This window comes from Odontomachus brunneus, unplaced genomic scaffold (genome assembly GCF_010583005.1).
Source record: "Odontomachus brunneus isolate Ranch 3 - 2012 unplaced genomic scaffold, Obru_v1 Obru_scaffold_011, whole genome shotgun sequence".
NCBI lineage: Eukaryota > Metazoa > Arthropoda > Insecta > Hymenoptera > Formicidae > Odontomachus > Odontomachus brunneus.
In genome coordinates, this window is record NW_022639461.1 from 2,984,611 (window position 1) to 3,005,785 (window position 21,175).

At 45.5% G+C, this 21,175-nt stretch overlaps 1 protein-coding gene across 10 annotated transcripts in view; it reads right to left on the reverse strand.

Annotated features, from left to right (window-relative positions):
- Window positions 1-21,175, reverse strand: part of LOC116840793 (tyrosine-protein phosphatase 99A) — a 432,380-nt gene that overhangs the window by 274,488 nt on the left and 136,717 nt on the right. For all 10 annotated transcript variants that reach the window (XR_004377413.1, XR_004377414.1, XR_004377416.1 and 7 more), the window contains one exon: window positions 2,701-3,003. Coding sequence is in view for 2 of the 10 variants with exons in the window: in XM_032807990.1 (XP_032663881.1) it covers window positions 2,701-3,003 (303 nt within the window). In the remaining 8 variants the exon portion in view is untranslated. The remainder of the gene's footprint in view (window positions 1-2,700; window positions 3,004-21,175) is intronic.

Below are 21,175 nucleotides of genomic sequence, written 5' to 3' on the forward strand. Positions count from 1 at the left end.
CCACCCCTCTCTCTCTCTCTCTCTCTCTGTCTCCAGATGAAGTTGGACCAAACTTATGCGGCCGAAGTTATGCCGCGCGCACTCCCATGATTCCGGCCCCGTCTATAGGATGCTCGGAAAAGTTTGCTTTTGACGCGGCGGGTTGCACGTGACGAATTCAAATCAGCCGTAAATACTTAAAGCAAACACTCGGAGGGGTACAAACTCGGTTTTAAAATAAAGCATTAGAAGCCCGACGGGAGCGCCGACTGGGTAGTTAAGAAGGGCGGTGCCTTGCGCTTGCCACCCGGCCGCGGCCTTCCTCTCACGAAGTTCAGCGGGAACTTTGCGTAAACTCGCCAAGTTCGGCGGGGCGAACTAGTTCATTGAACGCAAATTGCAACCGCGATGAATGAGTCGCGGATATTTCGATTGGCCCCTCCTCTCCCCCTCCCCTCCGCGGAAGCATCGACGAAAATCGCGATTCTCTGTACACGGCCGAGCGAGCAGGATTCCGCAAAACCGCCAAGTAAATATCTGCGGCGGCTTTTACGCCCCCGATTCGACGAGTTGCGCCGCCGTTTCCGCGGAAAAAGAGCACTCGCGCCGTAAAGGATCTCGCGGTGTGTTTACACTTATTCCGCGAGACGCTCTTAATTGCGAAAGCGGTGTCGCCGACAATACAGATGCAAAAGCGCTAAGTGCACGCCCGCGCGTGCACTCCCTGTAACTGTTTGTATTTTATTTCCTCCTCGGTAAAGGAAATTGCCAAACTGCTGTTTGCAAGAAATTCCCGATAGTGTATATCGGAAAATTGTTCCCGTACGTACATAGATGTACAGCTAACGTCTAAAAGCAATATAAGCGGGGCAAATAAGTTTTCTCCGTTTTTAACTCGGCCAAGAACAGAAAAATCGCATTGGAACTTTTGCATCTCCTTCGATCATATACTGTAGAGAATATTGATCGCTATTCGTCACAATGGCCGGGTACTTTCAACTTTTGGAAAATACACTGAGAAAAAAAGGTTTGGCATTTGTAACTAACTACTCTCTTAAAGTGAATCAGTGACTACGTTTACACGGCAACGTTAATCCGGATTAGTAACTATCGTAGTTAGTGAATTCTCGAATCCGATTGGAGTACATTTTTAGACGTAAAAGAATATACCAATAAAATCCAAAAATTCACTAACAACGGTTGCTACTAATCCGGATTAACGTTGCCAGTAAACGTAATAAGTGAGTGGTCACTGATATCAGTTATGAGTATAGCACTGAGTACTTTCAGTACTATATTTATAACTGCACTCAGTGTATATTCACTGTTTTCCGTGATGTTTATTGATTTTTTTTAAGAGAGTAGAGTAAACTACACTGAGAGAAAATTATCTTAAAATCAACAAATATTTATTTGAGGCCATTAACATATTTACTTAAATCTAAATCCTCTTTATTTAAATTAAATATTGTTTACCTGATTTAAGTAAACAATATTTAATTTAAATAAAAAGAATTTAGATTTAAGTAAATAAGTTAATGGCATCCATCAAAGAAATATTTGTTGATTTTAAGCTAATTTTTCTCTCAGTATAGTTTACTCTATACTCTCTTAAAATAAATCAGTAACATGCATATAAGATTGTTATTATTAATATTATTATATTATTAAATTTCATTAAAAATGGTTTTTTTGGGAAGCTATATATTGAGGGAAAAATTACCTTAAAATCAACAAATATTTCTTTGATGGGTGTCATTAACGTATTTACTTAAATCTAAATCCTCTTTATTTAAATAAAATATTGTTTATCTGATTTAAGTAAACAATATTTAATTTAAATAAAGAGAATTTAGATTTAAATAAATATGTTAATTGCACCCATAAAAAAAATATTTGTTTATTTTAAGGTAATTTTTCCCTTAATGTATAACTTCCCAGAAAAACCATTTTTAATGAAATATAATAATATAATAATATTAATAATAACAATCTTATATGCATGTTACTATTCTACTATTTTGAATTAAAAATAATTTGTTAGATCGACCATTTTTTCCTTTCAGTGTACGTTATCGACGATAACCCGGCTAATAATATCACCAGACTGGCTGATAAATAATAGCGGGTGGAATTCGAAGATCCCAAAAGAAAACGTCTGTGTGTAAAGCGAAAATAAAAGTGCAACGTACGATGGAGCTTATTGGCACAACACCAAGCGTGTCCTGCAGGACACGGATTGTGTTTTTAATTCAGAACCGACGCGGGGCTTGCCGGACCGGAAACCTAACAATCGCGCTCGAATCTCACAGGTTGTCAAGGGTGAACGTTTCATCGGCAACCCGCGCCTGCCATGCCAATTCGCGATGGTACAGACACATACACGCGCGGCTGATTGTTAATTATTTAGATTCGCAGACGTCACGAACGATCGAGTTTTGTGTACAAAATTCCGGCCGATGAAGCGCGTGTCTCGGAAATCAGCGCGGAAATAAAGGCCAAACATTGGCTCGCGTATCGGACACCGATAAGGGTCCGTTCTGATGTCACGTATATACGCGAATTCCGTCAAAAGACCTGGCGCGTTATTGTTGAGCCAACGCTGATGACGTCGCTCTATTTATTCCGCCGCTGAAGCTTTTTTTGCTCCCGCACGAGCCGGGAAAAGAGAGAAAAGAGACGGAAAGGGGGAAAAAAAAAAAGAAGAAACGATCCACCTACCTCGCACGATGAGCTTGATCACAGCTTCCGGCGTATTCCGGTTGTTCACGAGACACTCGTACAAGCCGCTGTCGGCGGCGGTGACGGGGTGGAGCTGCAGCGAATAATTTTTCAACGACATGGACATTCTGTCTCGAAAATGCCGGACGACGGTGGTGCTTCTGCTCTTATACTCGAGCAGTCGCATCCCGTTCGCTCGCCACTCGAGCATCAACACCAACGAATCCTCCGTCACACCCGGGCAGCCCAACGTGACGGTCTTCCCAGCCTCGACGACCACCTCCTCCAGCGAACCCATGGCGTCTGCGAACACATACAGACAAGGTCCTTCGTTACGTTTCGTCGTTGCGGGCGTTATCGACGCGCGATAAAAACAAACGCAAGCATGGCCGCGGGATGGACGAGCGGCCAAGCCGACCGAGCGGAACAGACGAGACGGAGAGATGGTTCCGGAATCGCGGATTATCGACTCGGGATTTACCCCATGTCAGGCCGACATGGCTCAGCGTAGATGCGAATAAAATACAAGATTGTGACCGCGGACGTGTGTCGCCTTTACGGCGCGAGCATCACTCGCAAGACTCGGTGTGAAGGAACGCCGTCGCACTGAGAAAAATTCTTGCCAGCACAAAAGTGCGCTTTCACTGAGAAAAATAGTTTTGCTAATTTAACAAAATACCAGTACCCGCGACAAATGCTCGATAATACATGACAGCAAGCGATTCCGTTATGGAAACAAGTGATTTGTTGCTCTCAATTCGCTGCAACACTTCTGTAATTGATACACATGTCACTGCTGAGTTAATCCAACAAGTCATAAATTTGATTTGCTGGCAATGCAGAGGTTAGAAATGACGTTCGGCAAATCATCGGTTGTATCAACAAAGAAATGTTTCTTTCTGCAAGACTTTGGGGAGAGAAATAGCAACGCATTATCATTGCACGAACACCGAATTCCATTTCTTCGAAACCACTCATTTTCTCTCAGCGCGCGATCGCGCTCAATTTTTCTTCGCAAAGGGCACACGCACGCACGCATGCGTGTTTTCCGCACTTTCGAAGGTAAGTTTTAATACCTCGAAATCGCGCGCGCGCGACGCAAAAGAGCGCTCTAACCGCTTGTACAGCAGCGGAGAGCGCCCACACCGGCGACTCGTTCCGCAAACTATATCTCGCTTGAATACTTGAAGGAATTAATGTACGCGCGCTGCAACTACGGCTACACCGTAGCTTCCGATCGACTTTTAAAATTTCACGTGGCCGACGCCAGGATCGTAATTTGCAACGCAAAATATGCGGCGCGCTCGTCCGTTCGTTCGTTCGTTGGCTCGCTCGCTCACTCGCGCCAGCAAACGCGAGCGTGAGCGCGCGCGCACGTTATGCCATATTGCATCGCGGAATTCTCAATATATCCGGGCATCCAATTTTCTTTCTAACGAGTTCAATTTTTTCCTCCAACGGAAGCGCCTTCGGTACATATCGCTGTGCCGCACACACGCACTATTGGCCCTTGGACGGTGGCGCAACATCGGCCGGAAAAATCCACGAGAATCCACGCACGGACGACCGACCAGCCGTACACGGACGACAGACCGTAGTAGTTCGTGCGTGATTCGTAAGCATCCCGAGAGAGAGAGAGAGAGAGAGAGAGAGAGAGAGAGAGAGAAACGACGTGTGCATATATGCCGTAGGTGTGTGCGCGAGAACGGAAAACCGGTGGACGGCGCGCGCAAAGAGCGGTCGGGTCATCGCGAGGTAATTCACCAAGAGATTCCGTCCGCAATCTCTGGGAAAAGCCTTCGGCGTTGCGCGCGAACCTTTCGCCGGCATTCGGATCATGCGTGCGTATTCATACGTGCATAAAGTGCAACTTCGAGCCTGTGCCGGGCATGCTCCTTCAGCGCGTTCGGCCTTTCTCTATCTTTTCTCACTCTTTCTGTTTCTCTCCCTCTCTCTCCCTCCCTCCCCTCGCGATCGGCATAAATCACGCTCGCCCTTTGAACCGGGCGCTGACCGGACGAGCATCTGCGAAAACTCATTCGTCCGCCTCTCGCGGATATCGCGTTGCACGATAACGAATTTGCCGTGAAATAATGTCCCCTCGATCCACCTCGCGCGATAAATCCCTTTTGCTCCTTTTGCCCGCTCTCTTTCATTTACTCTCGTTCTTTCCCTCGAATTCCGCGTTTATCTCTCTGTCTTATTCTTCCAAGCGATTCACGTGCGAAATACGTTCCAGCACTTTAGTGGGAGTCATTTGTTTGAAATCTTTTCTCAACGGGAGACACATCGACGCTCCCACTCGCGTGTTATCCTTCTTGTGTTATCCTTCTGAGCGCGAGCTGACAAAGGAACGAATTTATAGTGCGAGTCAGTTGATCTCAATTAGTCCTTAAATTAACTCTCGCGTGGCACGTCATTTTCCACCTCACTCACTCGACTGCTAATTTGGAATTATCCGCAAGCTGGTGGAGTGAGAACTTTCGACTCACCTGCTGAAAAAGGTTACAGTTGGTGGGAACGTGAGATTTAAACACAGTTGAATGGCTTCAATGACCTATCATGAAACAAACAGGCAAAGCCAAGTCGTTTCTGACTCCAAGTGTGTAAAGTTAAAATGTTAAAATATAAAATAAAAATGATTTTTTAAATAAAAGTCACATTCGGTTCAATACGTCGGAAAAAATAATGGTTTTTTTTTCGGTAAAAGAACTTTTTATTTTTTAGTAGTGCTACGTAATTTTATTCGCCTGACTGAAAATTATTATATACTTACGTATATTTAAACAATTATACTTTTCGACGAATTAAAATGTGCAATATTGTTTTTTTCTTAAAAGTACAAACAAAGCATAAACAAGAAAATTCTAAAGTGCTGATTTCTTAAATTCATTTTCAGAAAAGTTACAAGTTTCTACGTTTTCATCGCGTTCTCTTCTTATGCTCGCAATAACATGAGATTTCGAGTGAATATTCGCGATCACCTCTTTGCATAATTCTATGCTAGTTTTTGTAAAATTCTCCATACTTTTACGAATGAAAATGACATGATTAAATTACACGACAGATGTATGTCAAACAAGTGAGAGTAACATCGAAGCAAAGTCGGAAAATAATTGATTTGTTTATTTATCCACGGGACGCATTAATGTACGAGTCTTCGGCGCATAATCATTTCAGCGCATTTATGACGCATCGAAGGTGCCCACTTCAGTTCGTTAATCAATGAAATGACGCGCAACTCGTTCCCGTCGCTAAGTAGACCACTCTAATGAAATAACCTTCGCATTTACCGACCGATCGAACGCAGCAAAACCGATCCCGTTGCAGTTTTGATGCTCGATTTACGGATGTCGCGAGTCCCGTCACGTGGAAAAACATACCGCGTATTCTGGCGGCGCACGCGTCGCGAGAATAAACGATGTAGTCTATTCTCCATTCCGACGTCATTAATCCAAATGACTGCGGGCGACTGCACGGAATGGATGCAGCTTCGCACAGGTGATATCGGTCCGGTCTAAATTCCTTCCGAACGTAACATCAAAGTTCACCGCGCGGGAGATGAGTCGACTGGGGAGAACCTTTCGCGTGTCGAAAGATATCTCAACGGAATTTTAAAGCAAACACATGTAGCTCTCTCTCTCTCTTTCCTCTCAAAGCTTTCTATACATCTCTAAAAAGTAGTGCAGATTCCCCGCGAGCGCGCTTCTTTGCACTTAACGTTCTGCTGCGCTCCCGCCAATCCGCGCGACTGCGAGCAGAGGCGAGGAATATGTGTAACCGCGCACAGCGCTTGTACCGATTGGCTCGATAGAATGCACTTCTATGAATAAAAAAACGGCGGCGGAGAGGATAAAGATGTGGTGAAAATACGAGCGGGAATGAACGCCAATGCGAGATTGCGCGCACAGACGGAGGAAGAAAAAAAGGAAAAGAGAGAGAGAGAAAGAAAGAGAGAATAAAAGCCAATCCGCAGCCGTTTTAGCGTTTGATCGTTTCGATAGCCGCGTCGCGGCGCCAACGACGCAACGCAGAAAGGTAAAAAGTGACGGAAACGGAAGAAGCGCTTTGAATGCGTGAACGTAACCGCGCGATAACGATAACGCGCGGTCAACGAGTATCGTCGCGCCAGGACAATCGCTCCACTCTCGCCAAATCTACGGCGGATCGTCCGAGAAAATAGAACTGTAATTGCGCGATCGCACGCACTTGAACACGCAAAAAAAGAATTCGCGAACGGATGTTCGGCGCGACCAACTCGCGAGCCGAATCCACCGAGTGTCGCGGCGATATCGGTTTTCCCATTCGTCGGCTCGGCCACTCGACTCCGCGCCAATTCCGCACGCCATTTCGCCGTAATCCGCGCGAATTCGGAATAATAACGTCATAAACTTTCACGAGCTGGTAACTAATTTCCGGCGTTCGCGCGAAAGCGAAGCCATATTCAGGCGTCGATCGAGTGAACGAGCAAGCGCGATTGAACCGCGCCTCAACGAAATAATAGCAATCGCGGAAAGATTCCACGCGCGACGTATATATGCACGTAATGCGTTCGAGCGTGATGCACTATTTGGAACTTTGAATTCGTAACCGATACGGTTTAGCGCGTTTAGTACGCGAGGAAAAATGGAAGTGAGGGAAAACGAGAGAAGGAAGAGGAATAGGGGAGGGAGAGAGAGAGTCTCATGGGAGAAGAGTTGCAAGCTCAACGTGACCGAGTCTCCTCTGATTAGTCCTGGACGCTAGAGGCTCTTGTGTAAGGCATGAAATAAGAGATAGAAGAAGGTAGAAAGAAATAAGTAAAGAGCTTGGCTCGCGCGTATCGTGACGATCAGATCTCGATAAGCGATATATTGTTAATCTTAGTCTAGAAGAGACGATCTGAATCTGATGCTTGAACACATATTAAAAGATCTCTTCTGATCCGCTGGCGCGACAAACCAACCTCAACTTTTTAGCCAATAGCTTTCCTTACCTATACCTGCATCTATATCTACACAAGAAACTCTGGCGCCCTCTGGGACCAATCAGAGATTCGGCCAGGTGATTGAGTTTGCCACTCTCTCCCTATGAGACTTTCTATAGAAAGAGGAAGAGAGAGAGAGAGAGAGAGAGAGAGAGAGAGAGAGAGAGAGAGAAGGAAGCGAGTGGAGAATTTCGTGGATCGCGCGGAGGTACGCGCGTTCCTAAACTTCAATCCACCCTCCACACGCTGCTTAGTCCCGCGGTCCATTTCGCGCGCAAGTTAACATAATGTAAAAAGTTTGCCGGCGCAGTGGATAACACCCGCCAGCCGTATCCCGGGCGCCGTGACAGAAAAATATACGCGTTCGCCGCTCGCGCGGTTTGATCGCGTTCGACTCGCGTTCGCCCCGCCGCGCGAGCTCGGGATGAGACTTCGCACGCGATTCTCTCCTCTCCCGCATCGCGGAAGAAGCTCCGCGGCAGGTTCGCCGTAGTTTTCGAAGAACTGCGGCTGCCGATGCGAGAGCGCGCCTCGTTACTTCTCGAACTTCGTCAAAAGTACGCCGTAAAAAGTTTCCATACCGATTCCGCCGCTATGCTTACGAAAAACCATAAATTTCTACTCTCTCTCTCTCCCTTTTCCTCCCTCTCGCTTCCCCTGCCTCCCACCTTCTCTCTTTCTCTCTTTCATTCATGGCGGTGGGTTGTTACACGAGGCGCTATAATTTTTCAGGTTTCACGGCGCATTGAGTCGCGCCGAGCGCTTTCCATTGAACGTTAAATCACAAAGGGAATTAGTGTTAATTGCGGCACAAATCCCGCGTAATGTCACGATCGTGACAGACTCGAGGAAAACGCGAGAATATATATTTGCGTTCGTCGACTGCACAAACCGTCGGCCAATTATTTTAGCCGACTCTCAGGCGCTCGTTAATTATTCCTTACAAAGTGATATTCGTTATATCTCCCCGTGGGGGAATAACGGAGCAAACGGCATCTTGAATCCCGCATGGGCCTTGAAATTTGCTTTAATGCTATAGGAATATTACGAGAACTTAATGCGCACGTCTCCATGTCGCCGAAATAGGAGCTTTCAAGCAGCCATCTCTTTCGCCGACGTCCTGAGAGGGACTCACACCATTATCGCGAATTCTGTTTAACAGTCTCCGACCGGTTGTCGAAAAGAAAGTGCGAGCTATGCGAACTCGCAGTGTGTAGTAAATGAAAATAAGGAGCACGGCGCGCGTACTGTTCAACAGTGGCATTACGCTTTCAGGTAGCGAAACAAATCGCTCGGCGTTACGAGCAACTGACGCTTTATCTCCGCGAAACAGTCGCTCTCTCTTGAAAAAAACTCTACATAACTCCTAAAGCCACGCGTAAAATCGACATAACACACGCCGTATTTACTAAACAGTAGACCAGTGCATTTGTTTTTTTTTTTCAATAACTCACAGGTGTACATTGTATCTCAAAATTATCATCTCGTAACACATCAGATATGTATACGATTTTCTTACCCAACAAGTTCTACGTGCACACCAACATACATACAGGATGTCCAGTAATTGATTGAGCAACCGCCGGGTATAATAGGTCATAATAATCATAAAAGTTATATACTATTTTGAAATTTTCTCAATATTTATTCCGTAATTAATTAAAATGTATTAATTAAAATGTAAGCGAATGAGCTTACGAGAAGCGGAGTAACGTATACATGTCGCTTGTTACTCTACCTCGAAATCAGCTATTTACTCATCGTTGCTAAGAGGTAAGCCATTTTTTTTACACACAAAGTCTGTCCTACAGCTTCTCGTAAGCTCATTCGCTTATACATTTTAATTAATTACGGAATAAATATTGAGAAAATTTAAAAATGGTATATAACTTTTATAATTATTTTGATCTGTTCTACTCGTACACGGCGGTTGCTCGATCAATTACCAAAACCCTGTATATAAATCAAGAATTTATTCTTTTGAAACCGAAAAAAAGCTATGCCGTATTTTACTATTTTTCTGGTTGATACATTCTTTTTTTTACGTGTAAAAATAATACACATAACAAGGACTTTTCTCAGAAACTGGGGCGAATCCCGCAAGTCTTATGAAGTTGACAGTTCTGAATTTGAGCGCCGCGATCAGTCGCAAGGCTCGACAGATGAGCTGAAGGGGGAAGGTCTGCTCCATGGACGTAGTTATACATGGACCCCGCATACAGCCAGAAAAGTAAACCCAACATGTAAAAAGAGACCATAGACATAATATACATAGACTCCGCATACAGTCAGAAAAGAGAAGCCAATATGTACAGCCCTTCTGTTCTCTGTCTCTTTCTACACAGACAAAATGTGTAATAAGATTTAAGTAAGATGTTTATTTGCTAGTTTAGGGATACTGTTACGTTCTATAATATTATGAAAACGAGAAATGGATGCACGCGCGATAAAAAAAGTGACAAAATAGAAAGAAAACTATAGCCCCTCTATTCTCGCTCTCTTTCTAGATGTTGGTTTCACTCTACACGCAAAAAAATGACTTAGTAATATCAGCTAAACCGCGGTAGCTGATTTAAACTTAGTCAAAAGGCTAATCGTTTAGCTGTCACTGCTAAGAATTGGCTATGACAGCTAAAATGCATTCGCTATAAAATACAAATATATTAGATGACATTAAAAATGTACATTATTTCAAACAGCTAAGAAAATGGCAGTTATTCCTAAATTTCTTATCGTATGCATATATTAAAGAAGTTTGCTGCACAGCTACAATCATTTGCTACAGTCATTTGTTTCTAGCAGCTAATATTTCTCGCTGTAGCGCCTAAGTTTAAACAGCGAATAAATTTAGCTTCGGTAGTATCCACATTAGCTGTCCCTATTTCAGTGACACATCTTATCTGTCACAGCTATTTTTTAGTTCTGGAAGCTAGTTCTTTTTTTGCGTGTATATTAGACGACAGAACGGGCGTTTGGAGTCCATGTATGTACTATAGGTTTGTTCTTTCGACCTGACCTAGGGCTGCACTGGAACTGTACTAGTTGAAGAAAGTTCAAGATAGTGCAGACCAGTGCAAAGATACATATGGGTCTGAAAAGAACGGGTAAGAGCAAGTTAAAGCAGTGTAAGATGGCGGACAACATGGCTGGATTAAATAACATAGATCAATTTATGGTCATGTTTTCGTATTTTATGCTTATAGCATTTTATGTTTTGTTGAACAATCCTATTTCTTTTAAAAACTGTTTTGTGTTGGATACCCATACAACAAATCCCTCCGAAAAAACGTCCAAGAGCCTTCCCAGGATGTCTTTCGGATATTTTGTGCTGTTTGGATAACATTCTAAATACTTCTTTTATGTCATTCTACATTATATATTTATTATATATTTATCTACATTATATATTTATTATATATTTAAGTATTTACTTACTGTTTACAGATTCCGTCGTCGGATTATTTCTTCTACGTAATGTCAACTAGGTATACCGATTTTACAGGTTATAGATACAAATTTAAATTTTTTCGGTTAGCTGCCCTGCACTGCTTGCTCTACCTCCAGACCTAGGGCAGTCAGTTCACTGAACTCGCTGCACTAGTTCAGCCTGCACTGTTCGAAAGAACACATTTTCTTGCACTGTTCTGATCGAAAGAACGCATTAGTGCAAACTTCGTGAACTAGTGCAGCCAGTTCAGGTCGAAAGAACAAACTTAATGTCTATGGTCTGCTCTTACCGGGCCCGTGAAGGGGGGACAGCGGGTCGTCGCGTACGCAAGATATCGGTTCTCAGAATAGCGTCGCGGAATGCAGCTGTTCTCTTTCACGTGTGCATGACCTATCCCACGGCGCGCGAAAGGGTTAGCGGATCCGCGGGTCGATACAGACGTCAATAACTCCGCATGTAGACGTAGCGACTTGAAACGAAAGCCGTTGGAAAGGGGAGATCGCCGCGCTTTCGACATGAAATCGTCCTTCTGTGAAATAAGGATCTAACAACATGATCATGTAGCTACGACCAAAACAGCTTTCGTGTTTGCGTTCAAGTGAACATTGATCTGTGTTAAAAACTAACGGGAAACTTTGAGTTGGACTTGTAGCGCGAAGCGTCAGTTATATGTTTTCAAAAAACAATGATAATGAAAACTTTACTTTTTTATTCGGATATATAGAGTATCTGAAGTGCTCGCGTGCAGATAGAACTGAATATAGGAAGATCCTCCACCAATTTGCAAACCATGAAAATTTTTGCGATCTTAATGAAAGGAAATTGGTCAATCAATGCGCGCGCGACGCGATGGGACATTTAAAGTCCAGACACCCTGCATATAAAAATGCCGAAATGAGCTGCGCCGTCGCAGCATGTATCGCGAGATTAGATCGGGGGAGAGCAATCGTCAGCTGCCGCATTTGAAGTAACAATCAGCGGAACGTCCTCTCTCCATCTTCTCCCTCCTCCTCCCCTTCCCTCCTCTCTCTCTCTCTCTCTTTCTCTCTGTCTCTCGCACGACTCGGGCCGAGGCCGGCCTAAAAATTGAATTTTATCCGCGTTCCCCGAGCGGGAGAGAGTGAGAGAAATGGAGGAGACGGTCGGCTCGGTGCCGTAAATTAATTTACGCAAATCTTCCGCGGGCATGAATTTTTCCAGCACTAATTTCCCCAGAAGCTACCACGCTCCGCGAGATACGGTCACACGGTCGAGGCAAGCCGTTACCACGGTAATTACCTTCCTACCTTCGTTCCGCTTCGTCTTTTTGTCTCATAACCAAGTAACTATCTTAATTGCTTTTGCTTTTCTAACTCTGGATACTGCGCTAAGTCCGGCTCGTTTTATACGGGGGATGCTGCCATCCCTGCCTCCTCCTCGTCCCCTCCGCCCCTCCCTCTCCTCTTCACTACCTATTCTCCGACCTTTGTCGTGCGACTATTCGCGAGGTTATCCTATCCTCGCCCTGGAGGTCGATTTAAATTCGTTCGCTCTTTTTCTCTCTCTACTCTTGCCTTCTCCCTCCCTGCCACTCCCTCGCTCGCCACTGTCACCCTTGCTCTTTCTCTTTCTCGTTTCTTATCATTTCGCACCCTCGTACCGCCGATATTTTTTCATTACGTCTCCGACGTTCTTTGTTTTTTTTATCGGGACGATAGCATCACAACGCGGAGAGGGACCGAAGCGGCCGCGGAGGACGCGCAATCTTCCTGAGAGAATCTCAAACGCGGTACGCGACGTCGCGCCAATTTTCGCTCCGTTAACCATCACACTGCGAGACGACGGGCTTCGTTATTTCCCGTGGAAAATTTCAGACGGAGAACGGAGATCTCGAAGCCTCGGAACGGATAAACGGAGAGGATTGTGTGCCGAGGGAGGGGGAGGGAGAGCGAGAGAAGCTCGCGCGAAATGGCTTTTCGATCATTTCTAATCGCTCGAGATCTTCGCGCGAAGGATCCCGAGCTGATAATGCAAATAAATGATTGATATAGCGGCGGATCGGCGGAAACGTTTATTAACACTTCATTATCGACGGGGAAGATCTTCCGCCGGTCTTTCATCGGTAAGCAGGATTGCTCCTGAGTCCTGATGGGGGAGGGAGAGTGTAAAAAAAATCCCGCAAATTCACTCAGGCTTCTTCATCTCGCCGGCGGTTGCCTCTCTTGCGCAGCTAATTCGCCGGCGGCGCCTGCGAAAGCGCACGACGACTCTCGCTCTCTCGGATTTCTGCCGGCGCTTTCTTGCCGTCAAATAGATAAGCGCAAAGCATAACGCGAGTCTCCTCCAATTTTACGAGAGCAAGGAAATCTTGATACAGCTGATTGCTTTCAGAAACTCGCGACATTAGCCGCGCGACGGACGAGAATTCATCTCGCTGGGCGCGAAGCAAACGGGCGAGCGCTCGCTTTTAACAGCGAGAATTATTACAGCCAAAACTTATTACCTTACGGCGCTTGTCGCCTGCACCTGGTGACTGCTTCTCGAACGTCGTTACGACGTAATCTGTTCATCGAGCGAAGACTCGATGCCCTACATTGTCTGTCTTTTTTTTTCCTAAACAATGAGACGCGAGTGTACGTGCCGAGAAGAATATGTTTGGTATCCTGGTAGAAATTTAATGCAGTTTTCGAGCAGTTGCTGAACAATTACATCAGTCTTGTCCAGTAACTGAGGAATGAAACTACTTGGAATATCAAGATGCGACGCTTTTCCTGCAGACACGAAAGTTTGTTTTGCGCAAAATCTGAACTCATTTACGAGAACAGAACAGAAAATAGATACGAAACTATTCGATTGCTTGATAGTCAAGAGTGCTACGCTCATAAATGAGCAGATTTGATCTAGTGTTTTATTTTTTGTGCATGATTTCCAAATGAAAAATTGTCAGGTGTCTTATCTCCTTCAATTTTCTTTTTCTTGTTCTATGCTTTTCTGTATACACATAAAATCGTATTAATATTACTGATACTCGGAATGGAAAGAATCGGTTCTCGTATTATACAGTAAGCTGCTTCAACCACTGAAGCAGAACAGTTCTTGTCCCCAGTTGCCGCGCAGTATTTCCACAACTAATGAGAATGCATTAATGCTAGACAATAACTGAGTGGATGTCTACACGACCTGCATGCATTTCCACCACAAGGTATTTGTGTAACTGTGTAATCACATAGCGAAATAATTACTACACATTCTGGTGAAGAAAACCATTTTTCATTAAATTCTGTTGTAATGTCAGCAACGATGCGCATACCATACGTGCGAGAAGAGAACTGAAAAATATGTTAAAAATAACTCTGATTTCCGTCGGATGAACCACTTTTTTTCTGCCAGTGCGTGCGTAACGTATGTCTATGCACACGTTATGTCCATAGATTACGACGCGACGCCACGACATTTTCTCGCTCGCGAGAATCGAGATGCGCCATCAAGATTATCGTTCCTCGCACGTCCCGGCCGCGGCGCGGACACCGGGCGGCAATCAGCCGGCAGCGGTAAATAACATTTTCATCGAGGAGTCGATCTGGCAATAATATAAGGAGGTCGCGCGATTATTTTCCCGGGATGGCCGCGCGCAGATAGGACGGTCGATTAATCATCGGCAGATTCCCATCAGCCGGGGCATATTTGCACGAACAAACGCGGGGGGGACGGGCTAGTCGCGCGGCCGCAACTCGCGAGGATCTCTCTCTGTCTATGCGGGGAGTCGAGATCGTCGTAAATCCACGAATGATTCCCCGGGATCGTCTGTGCCGGCGCAGTACGTAAACTTCCTCGTTTAATTGCTCGCTCGGTCAAACGCCCTCGTTAATTACTTCCGATTTAATTAGCGTTTACCCTCTTACACGGATAGCACGGAGGGAGGGAGGGAGGGAGGGAGGGAGGGAAAGAGCGCGGGCCGTCTCTTAGCGCGATGTAAATCATCGAATTTGGATGCTCCGACGCGATTCGACACGCCTGCACTGTCGTCCCCGTCGTCGGAGCGCGCGCGACGCGCTTTGTAGTCACGAGACGACGAGGATTGGGATCTTCTGCTGGGAGCGAGTGCGGCGCTTTCGGCGGAGAGAGATAGGTTTGTGCTTGCGCGCGCCCGAGTACTTTAATATAATTCCATAAAATACACGAGCACCGCCGAAAATGTTTGCGGAGTGAGCGCGCCGCTGTCGTTTGAACTTGATGAAAATTCGCTGAAAATTCACTTCGTTTCAAGACCTCCGCTATTTGCTCGATAAATTTATTTCGGGACATTATTGCCCGACGTAACCGCGGCGCGAGATTTCCGGAGTTGAATTTCGCGGAGTCGACAGAGGAGGACAGAGGAGAGGCGGAAAGAAGGGGGAGAGAAAACAAGAGAAGAAAAGGAAGTAGTCTTCGAAACTTTAAATAGGAATCGAAAAAAAATGCGCACTAATAATTGGGAATGGGATGCACACGGTAAAGAACATTTGTGTCGAAATCGTGTGGAAAATTTCGCGTTAAATTTTTAACATGCACTCGTGCGTCGATTTAACGCATCATCGTTGCGTTATTTCTATTCTTCTGCGCTCGAATACACCCACCATTTCCCAGCGTTGAAATAACGCAATTCATATCTAACATATATATTCCTGATGAGACATATTTTATATGTAAAGTGTACAGATAATTTGTAAACGTATTTGCCTCGCCCGTCAAATTAACACCCAAATTAGAGTGGATAAATCGATACACGTGTTAAGAATGTAGCACAAAATCTTTCGCTGTGTATACATACGTGTCTACATGGTTGAGTTGAAGAGAAAAGAAGTCCGGTTCGGGTGAATTAGACGCGATCGCTAAGCGGAAACGCCGTCGCTTCGACGTGGGGAACAGATTACACGCGCGCTCGGCGTGGTCGCGCCCGCGCGCCAAAACAGACGCCGAACTGTTAGAGCAAACCATCCGGTATTAGTTTCCCCCTTTTGGAAACTGAAACTCAGACTGAAAGAATTGCACGACCCGATAGCCGACGTTCTCGCTAATGGAGCGTTCGCGGGAAACGAAACAAATGGATCCGCGCCCTCCAGCTTCGCTGCAAACGGAGGGCCGCGCTCTTTCCTTCGCTCGCTCGCTCGCTCGTTCGTTCACCTCTAGCCGTCTCTTGGATTTATCTTGGAAACCTCGGATGGACGGAATTTTCGACGGACAATTCCGCGTGAAGCTGGTAACCTTCCACGGGGCGGGATCGATCGCGTCAAAGAGCACTCTCCGAGTCCCGGAGATGCTCGCAACTTTTAAGCTTCTTCCGAGCTGTTATTTTCCCCTCCACTGCACGGACGATTGTTTAATCTTGCGCAATTACTGTATGTTGTTATTAACATAGAAGCTTGTCTCGAAAGAAACGATCGGAGCGATGCTCGAGTGTGGCCTCCGCGCGCGCTCGCGCAAAAACTGATGTAATCCTCAAGCACAGCGGCACTGCGCGCGCGCGTCGTTCCTTGAAGTGCAAATTTACGGGAGGCAAACTCGCGAAATCCAATTTATTCGACACTTATTCTCGGGATCGATAACGCCGCGACGATAAATGGCATTTCCAATAGCAATATGAACGGCGAGACGCGCCGTTCGCTCGCGCCGGGAAATGCGAAGCTCTTCGACGCCGAAATGCGATAAGCAAAAATGCGCAGCCCTAAAACACCCCGACGGAGAGTATAACGCCAATTAAATTTACATACACCACGGGCGCATAGATCGCGACGGCTAAAGCAAGCAAGCAGGCAGGCAGGCAGGCAGGCAGGCAGGCAGGCAGGCAGGCAGGTAGGTGCGCTACTAACGCTCATCCGCCGCCGCCACCCCCGACTAACCATTTTCCCCGTACCTGCTGCCATTTTTCTATTCTGTCACAACGGCACGGAAATATTCATTTACTGCGTCATTACGATCGCTCCCCGTCCGCGCGGCGCAAACTGTGTGTCGTGTCGGCCGTGCGCGTCCACGTAATTACTGTCTCGACAGGATCGGAAAAAGGGGACAACAGCGATATTTCAACACCCAGCAACGATAGCTCATTGCTGATCGCATTTTCGATTGCGTCGAAACAAATCACTCGCCGGGAAAAAACGCACGAACGCACGTGCACGAGACTCACCGCGTCGAAAAGGTTCGAATTACTTAGCGTTAGTTAGTGAAGTTTTTATACATATGTATATATATATATATATATGTATATAATGTATGTGTTGTGTGTAGAAAAAAGGTCTCGAAATACCGAAACAATTCTACGTAGGTATTTTCGAAAAAAACTGGAGGATCGACATCGGTGTAGATGTATAGGACGTAATGCTCTCGTGCGGCACGAGCATGCGTTTCCATATTTTCTGCAACGAACCGATATGATATTTTTACAGGCGCAAGAGAAGCGGACGCTCGTTAAAGCACACGACAAACGCACTCGACGATAATTGGATTCGATAAAGTCTCTTCATTACGATACTCTACGCCTTCGCGTGTTCATCCGTACATAGATATATTATTCGGGAGTAACGAAGAGACGCATATATCGAAAACGTACGCTTTTTCAAGCGGAGATGCGGGGTTAATACTTTTTTTCGATTATTTAAATGTTCCATGTAAAGTAAACGCGCTCTATTTGCCTTGTCCGCCCGTAAAAGCTAATATTATCTCACGTCATATTTCAAAAATGTCGAGCGGTGCTTCTCGTTTTTCAGGCAAGCTTTCGGCCTTTTGACCTTATCGCCGAGACGTGTCACCGACAAGGAGCGAAAGTCACAAATTGATCGATTGGAAACGTCGAATTATGCTCACATAAGTGCACTTAAAGAAAATTAGTAAAGTTACCACAGTAACGGCTATATAGGTGGTTACTGTACGAGTTTTGTATGCAGAATCGATGAGTATAGTTTAATCAACTATTTTGTAGTTATTGTAGTTAAAGCTGAAGTGGGATGCAGAGAAAGAGAGTGTCGTACACCCAGCGTATAAATAACCAACGACGACTTTGTCGCTCCTCTTTAAGAGACGGTGGAGATTAAGAAGATGCCGACGAACGCGTAATGCGCGAGTTAACGTTAGCGTGTGGCCGAGGAGGGCTTGTCTAGAGACGGGCGCGAATATATATACCGGCAGTAACTCCGTTACATAAGTGATTGAGGTTAAACTCAGTGGGAAGGATTCGCAAACTTCTTACAGACTGCAGCTGTTAGACGCGCCATGCTTTCCCATCGTGTCCCGTGACGTCGTCAGTTTCGTAGGACGTTTCATGACGAGTTCGACGACATGGATCGATATCGCATTAAAGATACGTCCGTGCAAAATTTGGGGGTGTGGGACGAAATGGCGAGGAGGAGGAGGAGGAGGAGGGAATGCGCGGAGCGAGCGGAGAAATGGTATTTCTCCGACAATCCGAGTGTCGGTTGTACGTCGAAATATCGGATGTTGCTATTTTAATGTTGCTGAAAATGATATATCGCTGACCAAAACTCAATACAGAATCGATTGCGGCGCGTCAAGGCGCATGATTGATGACGACGGTCGGAAATAAAAAATCGGTCCTAATGTATTTTAACGAAATATTTTGGCGCACTACCGCGCACGGACGGCTGTTACGTTTCCGTTAGGCGGAGACGAGACAGGCGAGCGATCTGCGAAGTGTATACTGCGAAAGTAATTAAAATGAACAATAAGCTCGCGTTCTGTTGCCAACTTTTAAAAGTCCATTTCGCGATATAATGGTACTTTCTTCGTTTAATTCTTAGGACCAGCGAGGAAGACCGTTCTTATCTCTCTGTAGGAGACGGTATCGCTCGCTACCGTCGCTTCAAGAAAAACTTTATTACACGTTTAGTCAATTAAAAATCCTTCGACCATCCCCTTTAATCGCTTTGTCGATGTCCCGGGTAAGACTGCAGACGCAATTATTGAGCGTTTTCAGGTTACTGTACATTCGGATAAGTCTCTTTCTCTCTCTTTCTCCCTCCCTCTCTCTCTTTCTCTTTCTCACCCTCTCCCTCTCTCACCTCCCCTCGTTGCATTAACGCAAACTCGACTCGTGTCTGTAACGGCGGAACCGTTCCCGGCGTTTCATTGTTATTCTTACAATTGACTCACGGTTGTATATCGCTCGGTGGAAACGCCACCGTCTTAACGATAGCGGCTGGAAATGCAAAAGCAAGTTAGCTAAAATTAATCGAATTACCAGGTCCTCTGGCGAATTCTGAGTGATCTGCATCGAACACTTTGTCTTGGAATAACTACCGACGTTCGACAAGGAGTATGAAGTGGTTAAGCCAGTTAAGGGTCTACACCAAACACGAATAATCCAATTTCCGCGCCGAATGCCGTGAGGTCAACAGAATTTCGGGCACGTCATTGTGCTTCCAAATTAGGACGGCCACGCCTTAAAATACACAAACGGTTACTACTAACTTCGACGTAGTCTCTTACGTCATACCGAAGAATATATACTGCAAATAATTCTCAAGCGCCGATCACGTTAGTGAGTTCCGCGAGTGCCTCGTAAATGTGTCATCATTCGCGAGTGGATTTCCGATGAGAGTAATGAGGTTTCTGAAAGCAGATCCCAGTATCGAGTCTGGCAAAAAGTACGGTTCAGTGTTCAAGTCAACTGCGACTCTACTGCCGCATCCAACGGGAACAAATTATTCATCAACTAAGTGATTGCCGTCGTTGTCACAGTTGGTCGTAGTTACGCAAGAATAATTCAACGAAATTCGTGGAATGTGTTCCAAAAAAGATAAATAAAGATAGAAGTTTTACACATGACAAAAACTATGAGACTTGATGTTTCTTTGATGGATCTTTTTGTTTCAATAAAAACACGTATGGGCTACACTATTTGGTAAAAAAAACAAAAACTCAAAGATTATAATTTTATAAATTATGATTTTATAATTTCTGTCCTCTCTCTCTCTCTCTAACTATGGTCAATTATTCCTTCCTTCTCGCTTCCTTCAGACGGTATTCGTATACTTATGTTGTAGAAACCGACCGATTCACAATGGAGGCAACAGAAAGTCGAGCCACACTTTTCGACTAACTCAAGAACTTGTAGGATGTTATTACCCGCAGCGACGCGTACGCGAGGATGTTCAGAGTAGAATTTACACCTCGCACACCTAACTGCACTCAATTCCCAACTATAATTCTTGTTACATCGCGATTTCTTAACTGCGCAATAATATTCGGCGATTTCGAGATGTTACAAAGTAATATTATTTCACGACAGACGCAGTCCCGCAAGCAGAACTCCGCAACTACATTAGCGGGGCCGTCTCTCGTGCATCTATATCATTAAGTGAAATGGAACTCGCGGCACGACGGTATATCTCGGTGTAATTAAGCATAACGGACGTCAACTTTCGAAAATCTTGATATACCCGGCATTCCATTAATACCAGTCAATCCACACCATCGCATGCTCGCGTGCACTTTCGTTTCCGGAAATTTCTGGAACGCACGAAACACATTGTTTCTCAAGACGTCTCTATGAGAGGGTGCGCGCTACGTATCCCGCCGCTGCGGCATTGTACCGCCGATAAACCTTCCTCGCTCTCAACAGCACTAGAGGCTCTCCTGCCTAGAATCTGGTCCCCCGCTGGCGGCGGCGGCGGTGAGAACAAGTGCAGAAGAGGAGAGTGTCGGAGCAGACTGACTTTCACACACGGCGGATGAAACGAAGGAATCGCGTCCGAGCAGTCCCTCGTGTTCTGGTCACCGAGTTATACCGCGCGAATAACGTCACGTTATTCGCCAAGAACAGACAAGCGTGCCCACAAGACGATAAAAAGATCTCCCCTCGGTTCCACGTTTTTAACGTAGCCGCTGCGGCGACTCTATCGTGTCGCGGGATTAACCGACGCACGTCTCGCTCCACGCGAGAGGTCTTATTAGCCAGACGATATATACAGGGTGTTCAAAAAGTCCCGGACCGGTGAAATATCTCGAAAACTAAGCATTTTAGAAAAAAATGTTTCAGATAAAAGTTGTGGCGTTTAAAAAGATGTATTTACTGATCACATCAGTTTGAC